The sequence below is a fragment of the Zeus faber genome, assembly GCF_960531495.2.
Source record: "Zeus faber genome assembly, chromosome: 20".
NCBI classification, from domain to species: Eukaryota; Metazoa; Chordata; class Actinopteri; order Zeiformes; family Zeidae; genus Zeus; species Zeus faber.
Window position 1 is genome coordinate 19,160,266 of NC_137207.1, and position 18,204 is coordinate 19,178,469.

Below are 18,204 nucleotides of genomic sequence, written 5' to 3' on the forward strand. Positions count from 1 at the left end.
GCACGGGAGAGCTTAGGTGGCTGTCGCCGGCGTGATAACTCCCGAGCGCACGGGCACTGGTGTCCAGGCTAGGGTAAAGGGATTAGACGTCGCTTTGGGGCCCTGTTCCCGGCGCGCTTTTATCTTCCCTCTTCCACGGCGCTGTGTTGCGACAGGGTGTTAACCGCGCCACCGAACGGCCCTCGCAGTCGCGGCTGCCGGGGAGCACCAATCAGGCCTCGAATATATTGCAAAATCCGAGCGCAACGTGCGTAAATATGACGCCGGAGGGCCGGGGTGTGAAGGAAACTGGACCTTTATCCGACGGGCTGTATTAGTTTCACGACGACAAAAGTTCCAATCTCTCTTTACAACAATAATAAAAGCGCGCAGTGCACTGCCACTCCAGGAGGGCCTTGTTAACCAGGTCTCCTGCAGTAATCAGCTCACCTCGGTAGGGAAGCTGTTTAAGAGCTTGGATATTTTACCCTGTACGGCGGGGGGGGGGGGGCGGTTGGCAGGGTTTGATTCTGCACCAACGTAACAAATGAAATGTTTTTTGCTTGTTTTTTTTTGTTGTTTATTTCGTCTGAAGTCAGTAAGAAAGTAGCTGATGCAGAGCTTTGAGTTGGACTTCTGAATTCTTGGGTACTTGGAGGGCTTGTGTGCTATGGATTTTGTATTTTGCCGTCATGCAGTCACAGTACATGCACCAAAACACATACACACATTAAAATGTAAACTGCTACCCTCACTGTTCAAGATATCCCTTGAAGGTCCATGCTCCTCTCCCTCCTCTACTTCCATAACTCATCAGGCCAACTCCACCTCAGCCAATTCAGCCAATTGCTGATTGTGCCTATTACCCACTATTAATAATCTCATCCTGGCACAGCGCTCCCAAGCTGAGCCGGCTGGCCCTTTGTTCTGGTTTGGAGTGAAAAACCTTCACTCTGGAGTTCATCACTGAGCCTCTCCAGCTGATAGCGCTCGAGCCAGGGGTGACCAGCTCAGCAGTCCGCGGCGAGCGCCGGCCCCCGATGATGAGATGCAGGCACCACGGAGGACGAGAACAGAATCACACGCTCACCACCGGAGCAACATTCTTCCCTCATTAGTCTGAGAAAACAGCACCGTCTGGAAGAGGATGGAGGAAGCAGGCATGCTGAGTAAGGAAACACCAAACAACCCCTACTAAGAGCAGGGCACTAATGACCTCACGGAGGCAGAAAACCTCAAAACAGACGGACACAGAGGCTTCTCATTTGACAGAGAGGTTAGGTACACAATGAGGTCAGCGGTTTATGAGTGCGGCCAACACAGACGGAATGGTCATCACCCTTTTTGTGGCGTACTTAATGTCAACTTTGAAGATTAGGTTCACAAACGTGCTGGGTTTAGTGCCTCGACTTCAAAGCCCGCTTGTGAATGATCATTTGCTACTGTGGTGAGCGAGGAGGCTTAATTCCTACTTATAAATGGCATAATAGCGGTGAATACAGGCCACAGGCTTGTTTCATTTCGGCGCGCCGACTAGAGGCGTTTGTTAAGCGTCGAGGAGAAGCAAAGGGCTGCCGTGTGAGCACAGTAAGTGGCCTTTGTGACTTGAGAAAGTTTTCGGGGCTACCGGAGAAATTAAGGCAACGGCGAAAGCAGCGCCAGAACCCGAAAGTCTTATTTATGTCTTCAATAAAGTCGAGTGTAAACAGAGGTCTTAATAAAGCCAAGCCCTGACCGTGACCACCTCTCTTAATGCTCCAGTGTACACAAGGCGCTCTTGTGCCATTTATATTGCCTCAATAAAGGTAACGCTCTGTGGGGGGTTGGGGACGGTATGCCCGGTCCAGTGAAAACTACCCCGTCCGGGTTCATGTGTGTATTTGTATGAAATTAAACACATATAAGGAATGAATAAATCGACAAGATCAACATCCCGTGGACACCGTGTTAAGAGGACAAAACGGCGCAAGAGGGTCCTGCAGGCTGACCCGAGCCACTCCCAGAGGACGCGGATTTCGTATTTATTCACGTACAGATCACGCCACTACAGGTACACCACACGCTGGGTTCATATAAGAGACACAGCACAACAGCGCAGTATCACACAGCACCACCTTTTATCAGTTGTTGTTTGAAAAACATAAAACAATCTTTGTGATTTCTGCTTATTCCTTGTTTAAAAATAACATTACAACATGTTTATGTTGTTTGGATCTCACAATATGTCCTGTGATCTCTGCAGACACTTAAACAAGGTCTTGCAGTTATCCAGTTAAAAGTTATAAATAAAATGCTTTTATCGTAGTCTGCCAAAAATAATTTTGAATACATTTGAAATGTGAGCTACAACAGCAATTGTTGAAATTGGTCAGTGAGACATGTTTGCACTGTACTGCATTACTTCTACGTATTACATTCAGTATACTGTATGTGTGTTCTTTGTATTAAAAACTGAACTTGATCAACAAGCAAATCCGACAGCAGCTCTCAGTCTCTGGTACAATGAAGACTCATAAGAAATACATTTCAATTGGTTGCACTCTTTAATTAAAAAAAATTCTATGTACTTTAGTCTCATGTTTCTGTGTAAAAGGCTCGCCTGGCCGCACCAACTGAAAAATAAATAAAATAGACCTTTCGTGCAAAAATAGAGAAATGCACTGCGGCCAGTGGCGCTGCAACAGTGGGTTAACATGGCCTTAAATGGGAAGCGGCACTTACGGCATGCCGCGCCCGTACGCCGCACCGACGCGGCTTGTGCACATCCACCGTCAGGGCTACCTCATGTCAAAGAGCCACTAAAAGGGATCTCTGATTGCTGCCTATATGCCCCCCCAAAAACAGTGGTTGGAGTTCATCCCAGACAAAGCAACAATTGTGCAGCGTCATTAAACCCTGCAGCCCGTTTTTATGTACCTGTAACTGGCAGCCTGTCACTCTATGACTGGCAGCTCTGAAGTAATGTATTCATGACAGTCGTTGCCTTTTTACCACGAATGCCATGCTGTTCTTTTTTTTTATCTCCGAAGCTGATGAGGGCAAGTTGTGCAAGGACCCCTATTGAGAAGGCTTATGTGGGCTCCATATGGATGCCTGCTCAGGTAGGGTGCTTTTTCCGATCACCACACCCGACCTGATGACTGGAGCCAGGAAGACGCAAAAGGACACGCTCCAAAGTCACGTTGACGCCAGCCCTGCTCGGCTCTTGAAAAATAATGTCCGATTAAAAGCGAAAAACAATGCCTTTGGCAGATTGAAGGGGACCCTTTGACATGCAAAACCCTGGAAGAGTGCAACAACGAGTGCGGGGGGGTTGGAGAAATTCTAGCATCGTTTGACACAGGGAGGACACTGTGCAAAGTTACTGCTTAGACCTTGGGAAAGAAATGGGCTTGAAATAAGAGCATGTGGAATCAATCACGGCTCGGTCCTGAGGATAGATACATCATGCTGATCTGTCTGTGGGACAGCAGGGACAGATGCTGAGAAAACATGGGTCTTTCCCAGGTGACATATGGAAGTGTGTACTTGAGTTGATAGTGCAAAAAAAAAAACCAAGACGATGCCATTGATCATTTGTTTTAGATCCCGCGCTCCTATCAACAGCCGATCTTATCCTATGGTGGTGAGAGGATGTCTTTAATCAGAGAAGTGCCTGCGTATAGGCCTTGATCCAGGCAAGTTTCTCGGCCAACAGCTGGATTTGACGTAAAACCATGGGGGGGGGGGGGGGGACTCTTGCGAAACACTTTTGTTGCTGTTGTTCTTTTAATGTTGACCTATTGACATGCGTGCCACAAACTCCATTTATCCCCAATCAAAGGGGACAGCTTATGCAAATGTTAATATAATCATAATTATGCATAAAGAAAAAAGAATGAGGCATCAAGGGGGAAAAGAAAGCCCTGAATGACCGTGCTCATAAAACAAAGAACTTCACGACCTTTCCCTGTTTTTCCTTCAAGTCCGCCCCCCGGCGGTTCAACCTTCCTGTACGTCCACAACCCATTGAGCAGGGTTTATGGAGAACACAGAGCAAAGGTGACAAGCAGGCTAGTAGATTAAATACAGTAAAAGGCACTATGTATTGACATAGTGTCCTGAGAGTCACACAGGAAAACACACACAAATCTGCTCACGGCACTGCGGTAAAGTAAGTCCCACCACAGCAGTAGGTCTTTTTAACCATCTACAACAAGTATCAGTGTAGTAGTTTACAGTGAAAGAGGCTTATTATTACAACTTTTGAAACACTAAACAGATTAATCACACACTGTTATTATTAAGCTGGCCAAAGAACCCTTCACCCTCTTACTGATCAATGGTTCAATTCAGGGGTTGTGGTGTCCAAGTGTGGACTCAAAGTCTTCAAATCCACTCAGTCTGTATTTCAAAAAGGGCTTAGTAGTAGTAGTAGTAGTACTAGGGCTTAGTCTCAAACCATGAAATAATGCACTCAATATGATTTCAATGCATGTCATGTCAAAAACCACTATTCAATTTTTTTTAATATTCTCGAAATGTATAAAAAGAGAACGAGAAAATCTGATTTTCTTTTTCCCCATTTTGTGTTGTCCTTGAAAAGAAAAGAAAGAAAAAGACTGAAAGCACAGCGCAGACCTGCTCTCCGACATTTCAGTCAGTAATTAGGATGAGTGCTGAAGATTTTCATTTCTAAATTAAATTTGAATGTGAAAAGTGGTGTGTACCGCTGATCCCCGCTAATGAGGAATGTTGCTTCATCAAACAGACTGATGCAAGATGTGACCTCCTTGTCAGTGATTTAAACAAAAAGTATAAAGTGAAGTAAAGTTGTCCTTTGACAGGAATGGTAAATTGACTGCATTTGATATAGTACCTGTACAGTCCAGGGGACACAAAGGCGTTTTACAATTATGCCTCACATTCACCCGATCGCCCGCGCGCGCACACACACACACACACACACACACACACACACACACACACACACACACACACACACACACACACACACACCGATGGAGGACAGCTACCACTGCAGTCACGGTTCTCAGGGTGAAGTCATTAGCTGTGACACTCCCTTCATGTCATCACATAATTACTCCGCAGGAAATGGATGGTCCTGCCACAGAAAATTCCCCTTGTCGCGGCAGGCGGGGGCGGACGCTGTCCGAGAAACGGGCACAGCTCCGCCCTGGGCGGCTGAAACTGTGAGTGCCCGCCCTAGCCTGATGCCTGGCGCCATGCCCCCCCGTGCCTGGCAACAAAGGTCAAAGGCGGAGAACCGGTGGAGCAGGTGGCGCGTGAACGGCTGTTGACGCGGTCCCAGCGAAGGATTTTCATTTACAGGGGCCACGGGAATGCTCGCTGTCATGAAAAGCACATGTGTGGCACATACTCAAAGTAAAATAACAGGGACAAAAAAACAACAAAAAAAAAAAAACCCCAGAGTTCCACTAGAAGGAGAAATGGAGAAAGCAGCAGCCATCGACTTGGTGCAGCGTATTTTAATGTACAGTACACAGCTGCGACGGGTGTAATTATGTCATCAAAACAGTATGTTTCACGGTCAGATCTACCAACATATCTGAACTGGAAACCTTGAAGTAATGAGTCATGTTAAAAAAAAAAAAAAAATCTGCAGGCAATATTAGGATATCCATCAAGTATTGTATATTAAACTCCTTTATGAAGAAGCAGCAAATCCAGCCAATCCTCTTACGTCACTGGATAAGAGGAGTCGGGGTATGGTTCTGCTCAAAATCCATCTCTTTGTTGCAAACTATTAGTAACTCTTACTCGTGGATCCACATCAGTCACAAATACATCACGTACTGTACATCTGGATCATAAATCACAAGGGGGAGGACAACACGGCTGGCGGAGCACAACTTCTGCCGGGGCCGAGCGCACCCAGATAGGTGTCGATCTGCTGGTTAATCCGTCCACACACACACACACACACCCACATACACCCACACACACCCCGGCCCCGCCTTCACTTAGTACTTCCAGATCAGAAAGGAAGGGGGCGTACGCCGGATGCCCGGCGGGATGATGGATGATCTTCGAACCCGGGCATGTTATCTGTGTCGAGATGTCTGTGGGGGGGGGCGGGGACTGGCTGAAGAAACACACACACACACACACACACACACACACACACACACACACACACACACACACACACACACCTGGAGAGCAGAGGAAAATCTAAATTCGAGCTGGGCAACGCTCCCCAAATCATTTATGATACAGGCAGCGGAATGGGCTACTTTCCCTTTGAGGAATCAAACTGATCACTCCGTCCTGGAAAACACCGTACTGAAGGACAGGCTTAACCCGTCCAAATTCAGGCTTAACCCCGCCCCATGTCCACTTGACAGCTCCTCACGTTAAGGAGGCAGCCGTTTCCTTCGTCGATCCCCCGATCGTTCCAATCTCATCCTGCCGAGCTGCGATACAACCCAGGTAAAAAATTAAATAAAAAAAATTTAAAAAAAAAAAGGTTCAATTGTTTTCTGTTTGCCGTACGATCCGGCGGGAGTAAATATGTTATTATTATTAAAAAAAAATTCTAGATTGTTGAAACAGCTGCGGTGGCTGGAGACACAGCCGGGACAGTTGAGATCAGAGACATGTGGCGTAAATTATTTGGACCTGACTTATAGTTGACAGCTTGAGAATATCATTAATATGTTTTTGTATGTGGTCTGAAACCCAATTAAAACTAATGGAAAACTAATGAACCCCAGAGAAATAATGTTATTTGGCGATACGAGGTCCACACGTTCCCTCCGACCGTGGAAACGTGATCATATTTGTCTTAATCACGACACTACGCTCACCGAGAAAGAGCCGTGTTTTTTTTGTAATAAAGTGCCTTTTAAATACAAACAGGCGTATTAAAGTTTCTCCGGGGTAAAAAAAAAAAGTATCGTGAAAAATAATCGGGGCCCCACCCCACCTCGCCGCGCCACAGAGCAGCGGACGGACTGACCCGAATCGGTCCGGAGCCTGCCAAGAAAATCTTTTTGGTGAAACACAGATATGGCAGGGGGGGCAGGAGCTAACCCAGATAGATTTGACACTGACTGGAGACGTCTGAGCCAAGTAGAAGCAAAAGTGAGGGGGGAGCCGGGGAGGGGGGGGGGCACGAAGCTCAACTCTGACCCGTCCGGGTGTGAAAGTCGGACGGGAAGGTCCGGAGCAACGGTGAAGGTTTCGAGACGGAGCGGGGGGGAAACAAAAAAAAAATAATAACCCTTTGGGACGGGGTCAGACGAGTCCAAAAGCAGCCCCCGAAAAAAAAAAAAAAAAAAAAAAAAAAAAACAAGCGGGGGGAGAATCACGACGGACAAGCTGGGTCAGGCTGTGCTGACACAAGATCACTTTTCCTTACTTATAATGATAATATCAGACGGGTGGGGCGGGGGACACAACTGGCCTATCAATCTCCCTCTTGCTCCACACCACGTTGGCCAACTATCACTCAGCGGCGCGCGTCTCAAACATCCTTCGGCCGAACGAGCGCTCTGGAAAAACCAAAAACAAAAAAAAAACCCAAAAAGAACAAAAAAAAAAAAGAAAAAACACATGGTGCACCCCCAGGCCGTCATAAATGCGCCTTGACGAGAGGCGGGTCACGTCGCGCGGCGAGCCCGTCTCACACAGAGGACGCCGCTGGCTGCAGGAATGTCCGACGGCCGTCCAAAAATATATCCACGGCTCAACTTTCATTTGCTTGAGCACGAATCAAGCCGGCTGCATCCCCCCCCCCCCCCCCCCCCCGCGGTGCGCCCAGGCGGCGGGGGGGGGGGGGGGGGGGGGGGGTGCAGCCGGCTTGGGAGAGCCGTGTCGGCTGAGAGGCGCAGCTGGCCCCGCGGACGCCGCCGCCCCACGCTAAGTGTGTCGGCCCTCGCGGCGAATCGCTCGGGGGCGGATCCCAAGCTTTGGCGGGAGCCGCCACACGCAGGAACAAGCCGCGTTGTAGGCTGATTGCGGTGTGATCCGGCAGGGCGTAGGCCGTTTGGTTCAATAACCATTGACGTACAGTGTAACCGTATATAACATATGGATTTCATGTGTAATTAATGCATTTGCCAAATGCCAAAACAGGACAGAACAGAACATTTAGTTGCTTTTCAGTAATATCTTCTATTATTATATTTTCAAATTTTTGGCATATATTTAGATCACTGAATAAAATAATCATATTCATTTGATCATATTTTTTGTATTAATTACTAAAATATACGTGTGTGTGTGTGTGTGTCGGAGTGAATAAATCCCTCAGAATTTACCCGGACTGACTTGAATTGAAGACATGATGAGAGGACAATGGGGAGAGAGAGAGAGAGAAGGAGCGAGGCTACAGTGCGGAGTCGGGGAGCAGAGGCTCATAAAACACAGCACTAATGAGTTCCACTCATTTCCCTCCGACTTGAAGTCAGGCACCACGCGGCGACTGGCAGCACCAGCGCTGCTCCGCTCCCCCGTGGAGCATTTATAGGCACCTGTTCGCACCACTCCCCCCGTGGGCATTTCTCCCCAATCAGTCTAAATGACCCGGTAAATGCTTCCTGCCTCCACTGCCGCGTCACCCCGCACAGCGGACCCGACGGCGACCCGCCCCGCGCTCTGCACCCGCGCCCGGCGGCGGGACGGACGCGTCAAGGAGCGGAGAACAAAGCGACGGTGAATAAATGAGCGGCTTTCGGTCCGTTCTTCTGACGCCTCCGTGATTGAATCCCAGGGTTCATGAAGACAGAGGGCGGGGTGTCGACGCGGCGGCGGTTGCCTGTCGACGCCGGACGCCGTCCCTGATCTTATCCGCTCGCCGCAGCAGGGGCTGGTGGAGGACTGGTGCTGCCGCTCGCGTCTGGGAACCTGGACCGCCACGGGCGTCGGTTCCACTCCCGGAGGGGTGTCAACGCACGCGTGAAAATAGATGTGCAAGTCCCCCCGGCAAGTTCCCGCGTTTCTGGAACCCCATCAACATCACCACCGCACACAGGTCTCGCGAAAAAAAAACAAAAAAAAAACAAAACGGCTCGATCTGCGGCCCCGTTCCAGATTTCGGAACTTCACCCTTTTTTTTTTACCCGCTGGTGACGGGGTGGAGCGATACCTACCTTCCCATTGCGTCTGAAGTGCACAGAGCGAAGCTTCATTCAGATTCGAAACGGCGCACGAGCAGAGCCGGCGGTCGAGGCGCGAGGCCGCGGAGGGAGCGCGGCTCGGTGGGTAAAGTGACTAAAAGTATCGGCCCGTGGACAATGGAACATCCGCGGAGTGCAGGCCACAGGATATTATCCCCGGACGTCGCTGTGCCGCGGCCCAGCCCCGGTGCAGGCAGGCTTCAGAGCGAGGGCGGGAACCAGACTGATCATTACGTGTGCCGCAGACCAATATTGGCTAATACGAACGATGAACTATTCACGGAAAAAAAATAAACACCGTCGCCATTGACCGTGAACGAAAAGCAATGGTGCTGTTTTGGAATTTCCAAGGCAACGCATCGTCATTTTGTTTGGCACATTCTCTGTAAAAAAAATAATAAAATAAAATAAAAAAATAAAAAAAAAGGAACGGCTACTTTATCGAGGCAGGAAAAAAAAAAAAAAAAAAAAAAAAAAAGGCTCTATCAGATGTAGGAAACACCCAGTGGGTGGTTCCCCCCCCCCCACCCCGGTTCAGAGGATCTGCTGCCGCGCCCACGCGGTACACAACGCCGGACGTCGACCGCACTTGACAAACGCTTGAATTCGCCAATTAAAATTTTAGGCATATGCGGCGTTCGGCTGCTACAAACGGATCCCGACGAGGCGGCGGCGCACATCTGGAAAGCGGTGGTGTCGCCGCGGCTGGTGTATTAAGATGCCTACAGACAAGGAATGTTTTTGTTGCCAAGAATAGGACTTTGGTAGACACCCCGATCCAAGAGCTCGCTGCGTCTGGCAATTCCAGCCCTGGATGTATCTGCTTTGACAAGCGCTGTCACACACAACACACGCATCTGCCTCATCCGCCACAGCGACTCCTCAGCTCTCGCGAAGACCCGGAATAGTCTTTGAAACGTCGCTCCAAGTTCTGAAAACAAACTGTGGCGGGGGGGCGGGGGGAGATGAAAAACGTCGAGGAGTGAGCGGCCGCCGACCCGACATGCCTGTGTTTGGTGAGCCTTAGAATTTGACTGATAGACGAGTAATAGATCTGGATAAGCCGTTTTTTTTGGTTACGCGTTACTGTCCTATTGTTACGAAATATTCCTGTTTTGGGGTTTTTTTTTTTTTTTTATGAAATCCTGACTGAAAGTAATAACCCATAATACTGACATCGTCACCCACGCTGTAAGGTTGCCAGTTCAGTGAGTGCGTTCCGACGGTGGTAATGGTTCCGACGCGCAGTTTTGCACCTGGCGACCGCCACCGTCACGGCTAACAATGGCTAGCATAGACGGCGTCTCTACGTATTTATTTCACAAAGGCGCAAAAAAAAAATATATATATATATACATACAAATAAAAAATAAAAAAAAAGTAGCGCTAACGTCAATCCATTTTTTATTTTTTTTTTGAGGCGCGGGGAGGCACATTTCCCTCGGTTCCAACAGGAGCTCGGCTAGCTGACGCCGACTGGAGCCGGGAGCCGGGAGCCGGCACGGTAAGCACGCAGCCCGCAGCCCGCCACGACCTCGGCGCTGGACACGCTGGGGGGGGTGAAGGAGGTGTTTACCTTCTCGTCGGGGGGGGGGGGCGAGACGGACCGAACGAACCGCCCCTGCCCCTTCAACACACCCACGGGGGGGGGGGGGGGCGAGACGCACCGAACGAACCGCCCCTGCCCCTTCAACACACCCACGGGGGGGGGGGGGTCGTCTCAAACGGCTCCATCTCGTGGCCAAAACAAAGCTCGACGACGCGGCGGCGATTCGTGACCGCGCGACACGTTTGATTGTTTCCGCTCCTCCGGCCAAGAGCCGGGGTGAGCAATGGCCCCTGGGCGACCTTTTTCTGCATTTCTGCATCTCATTGCAGCCTACAACGCGGCTTGCATTCATTAACGACTGGGAGGCGCCGCCGTACGCGGCCGTGACACTGCGTGCGGCGGTGCTCTGGGGGGGGGGGGGGGGCGCACGAAGCTCGTCCCGGTTTTACTTCAGCGAAAACAAAACAAACAAAAAACAACGAGCGACAACAACAACAACAACAACAACAACAACAACAACAGCAACAAACATGGAGCTTCTGAACTAAACGTTTGAGTTAAAAAAAATAACAAAATAAAAAATAGAGCCAGACTGGAGACACGCCAAACTGATTTGTTCCGCGAAAACACCCGATATGAACAAATACAAACAGCAAATAAGACTCCCCACCACCCCCTGTCCGACCTGGAAAAGTGGCAAAATGAAGAACTAAAAACACACGGAGCAGGCTGCGATAGACTGTGGCGGAGCGGAGCAGGGTGGAACAGAACGGAGCCCACTGGAATCGAGCAGAGTCGAATAACAACGGAGAACGATCGACGCGCAAGCGAGTCACGGTCGTTCGGGAGAGGGCACGGTGCGTCGACTGGAGCAGAGGGGGACCGGACCCCGACAGAATCGACTGGGAACGGAGGCAAGTCGAATAGAGTCGGGACACACGACACGTTCCCCCGCGGCGCCGTCGTCGCAGCCAATTCCGACTGATGTGCAAATAATCCGCGGTCATTCGGGAAGGGAGTGGAACAGGGACCGACTTGGGGGATGGACCGGCACATAATCGACTAGAATCGAGTAGAATATAGACTAGAGAGCACGCACCTTCCACAACCCTGTCATTGCAGATCATTCAAATGTATGTGCAAATATATATATATATATGTGTGTGTGTGTGTGTGTGTGTGTGTGTGGGGTCAGTCAGCGGGTGCGTTGGCGTTTCAGTGTATTATTTGAGAAACAGCCGAACGGAGGTTACCTTTCAAACATAAAAAATAATAAAATAATAATAATAATAATAATAATAATAATAATAATAATAATAATAACAACAAATGGGAAGAAGGTGAACGAAAAGTACGAATGAACAGAGCTCACCTCCTCCGGACTCCGGGTGCGTCGTGAGGGACGCGGAGAGGGAATGCAGCGCCGTCAGCAACACGAACTTCACGCCCCAGTGGCGGCGGGTCATGGTGGACGGACAGAGGACTAGTTCACCGCAGCACGACCATAGCACGTCTAAAACCGAATATGTCATGTATCATATAACATGTAGAGCCGCACAGCCACGGAGGGCGGGCGGGCGGCTGCTCGGAAAGCACCCGGAGGACCTCCCGAAGAGGGGCCGCTACTCCAACTCCGACCGCTCTCCCATTCAATGAGTGAGAAAAGAAAAGAAGAATGATAATTAAAACAACCCCCCCCCCCCCCAAAAAAAAAAAAAAACACGAGCGCCGATTTCAAAAACAAACAAACAAACAAACAAACAAACAAACAAAAACCAACAAAACATATAAGACAACCGGAGACGGCCCACGGTCCTCTGGGTGCTTGGCTCAATCGAACCAAGGCAATTCCAGGGCAATTTAGGACGAGGAGGAGAAGTGTTGTGAGCCTTATGAGTGCGACCATGTGCTTTGGCCCCAGCGCTCCGCGGGGTCCGAGAGCCCGCCGCGTTCAAGCAGGCTGCGCCGGGGTGGGGGTGGGTGGTGGGGTGGGTGGTGTTCCCAAACGGGGGTCCGCGGCACCTTCAGGGAGTCGTCCAAACCAATCCATCGATTTTATTTGACTCCCCCCCCCACCCCCAAATAAGTACATCTATTTTTTATATATATATTTTTTTTTGTCGCTCACGCAAATACACTATGAATAAATAAATGCATACATAAATATGTGACTATTTTTCACTCGCAACGGTCTACACCGGGTGTTCTCAAACTGGGGTGGCCCCCCTAGGGAATCTCGAAAGAGTCACAGGGGGGTCTTTGTAATATTTATAAAAATATATAATGAAAATATATTTATTAATATATATATATATATATATATATATATATATATATATATATATATATATATATATATATATATATATATCATAAAAAATATATATTTATAAATATATATATATATAAAGAAATATATGTATAGCATATAAATATATATAAATATATATATATATAATATATAAATACTTTAAGAAATATATATATATATTTCTTTATATTTTTTTAATAAATATTACATACATTACATTATATATATATATATATATCATATAAATAAATATAAAATAGAGAAATATTTTAAGAAATATATATATTTTTTAATATATTTTTATAAATTTTACATACATTACATTACATTACAGTTTATATATATGATATACAAATCAATGTTCAATGTTAAACCACATGACAGTGCATTACAGCAACATAAAGTGGGCACACCCTTTTTTTGGAGGTCCGGGGTGGTCCTTGGCCAGAGCTTAAGAACGCCTGTTCAACACACAGGCTGTGCTGTCTGTAAATAGGACCTGAATAATGTATGTCTGACATATTCGTCACCGCCAGACGTAATCATGGAAGGATCTTTTACTGTGCTACTGTGAGAAACAGACTTGGAAGCAGTTTGTGTCGAAGTTGAAAAATCACTTCATTCTCGAAGTAATCGTTTCTCCTCTCAATCCCTGAATTGAAAAAGAAAAGCACCTTCTCTTAGACTAAAGTCCCTCTGTCATACGTGAATCGACACAAATCTGCAGCTCTATATAAATCATAAATCTTTTTTTGGGAAATTGTGCCATTTTAATGCACTTCTGCAACATTTGTTTTGACTCAAACGGTAGGAAACACATCACTGACGGCCTCGGCGAACCAAACCCTACGTGTAATTATGTTGTGCTTGTCTGCACTGCGCAAGGGGCCTCATGGCTAAATGCTTTGGAAGGGAACGCAGGCAGAAAACAAGCAGATGTCTACGGGCAAGTGGTACGGCGAAAGCTTTCCCTTCTACGCTAGGAAATTGAAGTCACATTTCGGGGACTCTTCTGCTATGGATGCTCACAACAGGGAATCCCTGGCTGGCTCGCCTAACTAGCTCGGTTTGTATGTTGTGGTTGTATGGCACCGTGTTCAGAAACCTCCGTTTCCCCACCCTCCCGTCAGGATCAAGTGGTGATGAAAATACACAAACCCCCACCAGCAGCATTGCACTGCATGCTAATAGTTCAGCAGCTCAACTTTAGGGAAGTGGCATTTGATAGAACCGCTGATCTTTTGCTCTTTCACACACTATTAATAAACAAAGACTTGCAGAGGGGAATGTCATGTTGTAGCAGAGCAGGAACTTGAGAATAGGCAAACAGTGTAACAATATGTTATTATTTAAGGATTGTGCTCAGTGTCAGTCTACGTCTGGATAAATTATTCAATGCTCATTGAACCCAACATGGCCAAGTCACATCTGAGGGTGAAAAAAAGACACGATCATTCCGAATATAAATCATGATTAAAATGTAAATTAATACACAATTTATTACACGGTTATATTCTACTGAGATTACCAACCTGAGCGGCAGATCTGCTTAAAATGTGGCAAAGGTAAGAGAAAGCATGCATTCAGAAAACCTCAACGTCTTTGGTCTGTTTAATCCAGCGGAACATTGTGCATGTAACAAATTAACCAAATAACCAATCAAACACCTCAACCCACCTTTACCCAAACACAATAAAACACTCATATAGCAGCAATAACAATGGAAACGGTTTTAATCCTTGACTTTCTCCAAGACACAGGATCCAATGGCAAGACTATGAATGCACTATGTCAACTTTAAGACTTTAAGAAAGTCATTAAAAAAAGCCTAATTAAAAAAAAAAGTGTGTGGGGGGTTTGATTCAATAATACAAATGCGTAAATATTTGCATTACATTTTTTGATTGTCCAGCTCTGCGCAATGTGCGGTGGAAGCCCGTCTTCATCATGGGACAAAGGGCACGACATACAAAGGCTCCATTGAATCAGTCCGCTGTCCATTAGCGGGGACATCACCAACGAAACAGGGGTCACATTCCTCCGACCCACTGGTTCATAGCTGGCACCCAACTGTAGCACAGACCCCCTCCTGCCCCGAGGACCGTCTGCTCGGCCTCGTTGCATAAGGAGAGCGACGCTGGAAGACCGTTGCATGTTTACTGTGATGTCGATGTTGTTGCAACAGCTTAGCGTTCATACAGATTTAGGAGAGAAAAAGTGCGGCGTGATCGCAACAAGGTCGCTGAGAGACAGCACGGACTGCAACCCTGGTGCTGAGGTCCCACCCGACAGTCATATGTTTCAACAGCGTATCGATCTTCTGTGACTTGGAACTGTATGTGTATATTCATATGCAGCACCGTCACAGGTCTATTTTGGTGTGCCTCTCTCTCTCTCTCTCTCTCTCTCTCTCTCTCTCTCTCTCTCTCTCTCTCTCTCTCTCTCTCTCTCTCTCTCTCTCTCTCTCTCTCGCTCTCTCTCTCTCTCTCTCTGAAGGGGGGGGAACAAGCATCCTGGGTTGAAGATCCTCAGCGTTGGCTCAGTTGTGGCCCCTTTGAAGAATCTGATCCAACAGTCTCTGTGAAGGGAGCACAGTTCACAGACACACACACAGACAGACACACACAAAATCAGAATATGGGACAAAAGGCAAACCAATAGACGCTCAGTATTTCCAAAAATCACACAGTCCAGGCCATAAAACCAGAATCCCCCCCCCCAACCCCCATACAGACACACCTTTTGCATATTTCACACCCATTGTTCACCCTGAACCTCAGCAGGAAATCAATAGCCCGGTGAGCAGACAGACAAGCAGGGCCGAGCAGTCTGCTCCAAAATTCAATTCAGACCGCAGTGTTTGGGTTTCCAGCTGGGTGTGTCATGCCAGGACGTACTGGCACCAAGCACTGGCACCGGCTCCTTATCTACCTCTGCAGCGGTACGGGTGGGTGGGTGGAGTGGATGTGGACGTGGATGTGGACGTGGCTGGGCAGCCAGCCCCCTTCACTTCGGTCCATGGATAAACTGAATGGTGGCACTGCACTGTAGCTCCCTGTCACTGAAGGGCCTTTTGTTCCAACCACAAAACACTGGTCTCATACACCCAGCACAATGAAATTAGACTGCTCACAGTTTCTTTCCATAAAGGGAGGGAGGAGGTTTTTTTTTTTTTTTTTTTTTTTTAAGAATAGAGTGAGAGAAATTGAGACCCTAAGGGCTAGCACCCAAATCTATCTGTCAAACCATGCAAACACACAAAAAAGATAAACAAATAAAATAAGCGGTTATGCGTTGCTTCTCCAGCCTTCAATTGGGAATATGAATGTAATTTCAACACATTTCTGTACACTGGTCCGCCACAACATTAAAACCACCTGTCACATATTGTGTAGGTCCCCCTCGTGCCACCAAAACAGCTCTGACCCATCGGTCAGAGTGGTCCGGCTTATAGTTTCAGAGACCTTTATTCCTGCATTCCCGAAGAGTGAGAGGGATGATCACTTGTTGCTGGTTGTAGTGTGAAGAAACAGCGAGACAAAGAGAAAAAATTCTATAAAACTTGTCACGGACATTCCCTGGTTGTTGTTTCCATCTGGACACCTCAGCCGCCGGGGTGGTGGTGAGCCACTCGGCAGGGAATATAACTGGGCTTCTGCTACCAAGGCATGATCGTCTGGGTCGCCTTTCACGTGGTCCTGTCTAGTTCACGCCTCCAAACGCCACAATCACATCTGAGGGTGTCCAACGTCTTTGTGTTTTGTATTCTAAAAATCAATAAACAAATTCTTCCACAATTTTATTTTCTCTCATCTTCTTCCCCTCTTCAGACCAGATCGGACCAGACGGGGTGGACGTCGCTCCCCACCATTGAGCCCATGGGCGCAGATGACCCCGTCGCCGGTTCACCGTTTGTTCTTCCTTGGAGCACTCTTGGTAGGTAGTAACCACTGCATACCGGGAACACCCCACAAGACCTGCTGTTTTGGAGATGCTCTGACCCAGTCGTCGAGCCAACACAATGTGGTCCTTGCCAAAGTGGCTCAGATCCTTACGCTTGCCCATTTTTCCTGCTTCCAACACATCAACTTCAAGAACTGACTGTTCCCTTGCTGCCTCATATATCCCCACCCCTTGACAGGTGCCACTGGAACGAGATGATCAATGTTATTCACTTCCCCCGTCAGTGGTTTTAATGTTGTGGCTGATCAGTGTACAGCATATGAGCTGTACGCAGCATCCTTGAGCAGTAGCGTGGTAGTTAATGTTTGACAGCAGCGCCCTCTGGTGGACAGTTTTGCTTGTTGTACCTTAGAGTGGAGCACAGGCATGGAGGGAAGACAGCTGAGCCCAAGGCAGCTTCAAAAGCCGCTCATTTGGAAAAACAAAAAAAACATACTTCTGCGTGTAGTCAGGAAGCCTTTGTTGAGCCACTGAACTAAAGACTCAAAACCAAGCCATGACTGTGACAGGACAGGAACTGGAGAAATAGATGTCAAAACCTATTCCCGTCATCCAAAAGACGCAACCGTCTCCTAACCCTCCACCCCGACGAAAACAGCTGAAATGCGAGACGCCGCTGCTGTGAAATCTACCGAAAAGCCAACGCGTTAATGAAATCGACGTTAATCCATTTTTGTCTCGGCTTTTTTTTTTGTTTTTTTTAAACGCCCGTCTTTTCAATTAACCCCCATAACACGTGTAGGCGATTCAACCCCATTAAGAGAGAACATCCACACAGCCCTGAGGCGGGGCCCGCTCTTCATTACAACCGGAGACCAGAGACCGTCACTGTGGTGAAAAAAAAATTAAATTAATAAAATAAATTAAAATAAAAGAGATGCAGCGCTGCAACCTTTCACAAGGTTTAATTGAGCTCGGAGGGGGTGGATGGGGGAAGGTGTGTTATCACTTGCTCGATGGCCTTTGGGTTTAGGCACAATGAAATGTTCTGTTCCGCGTCTGGCGCCCGTCGCCGCTCACCCTCCGGGGCCGCCGGAAGACGTTGGCCGGAATCCACCGACTGTTCGGCGATTAGGACATTCAACGTTTTGTCGGTGTGCGTCGACATGTAAAGACTTTCAGGCGTTGAGTCAAGCCCCAGACGCTTAGAAAAAAACCCCAAAAAAAAACAAACCCACAAAATCTGCTGCGTCCATCGCAGCGTGACCACTAGTGTATAAATAAACGGAGAGGGGAAGGGAGGACGGGGGGCTTTAATA

General features: G+C 47.8%; 2 protein-coding genes across 2 annotated transcripts in view; both read right to left on the minus strand.

Annotated features, from left to right (window-relative positions):
* adam12a (ADAM metallopeptidase domain 12a) overlaps positions 1-12,297 on the minus strand; it is a 78,112-nt gene extending 65,815 nt beyond the window's left edge. Inside the window, exon 1 of the mRNA XM_080021263.1 lies at positions 12,044-12,297. Coding sequence (XP_079877389.1) covers positions 12,044-12,137 — 94 coding nt within the window. The 5' untranslated portion in view covers positions 12,138-12,297. The remainder of the gene's footprint in view (positions 1-12,043) is intronic.
* Positions 12,298-15,483: 3,186 nt separating this feature from the next.
* LOC307245618 (uncharacterized protein) overlaps positions 15,484-18,204 on the minus strand; it is a gene marked incomplete at its 5' end in the record, with an annotated part of 8,608 nt that continues 5,887 nt past the window's right edge. The window contains one exon of the mRNA XM_080021264.1: positions 15,484-15,560. Within this exon, the coding sequence (XP_079877390.1) occupies positions 15,522-15,560 (39 nt within the window). The 3' untranslated portion in view covers positions 15,484-15,521. The remainder of the gene's footprint in view (positions 15,561-18,204) is intronic.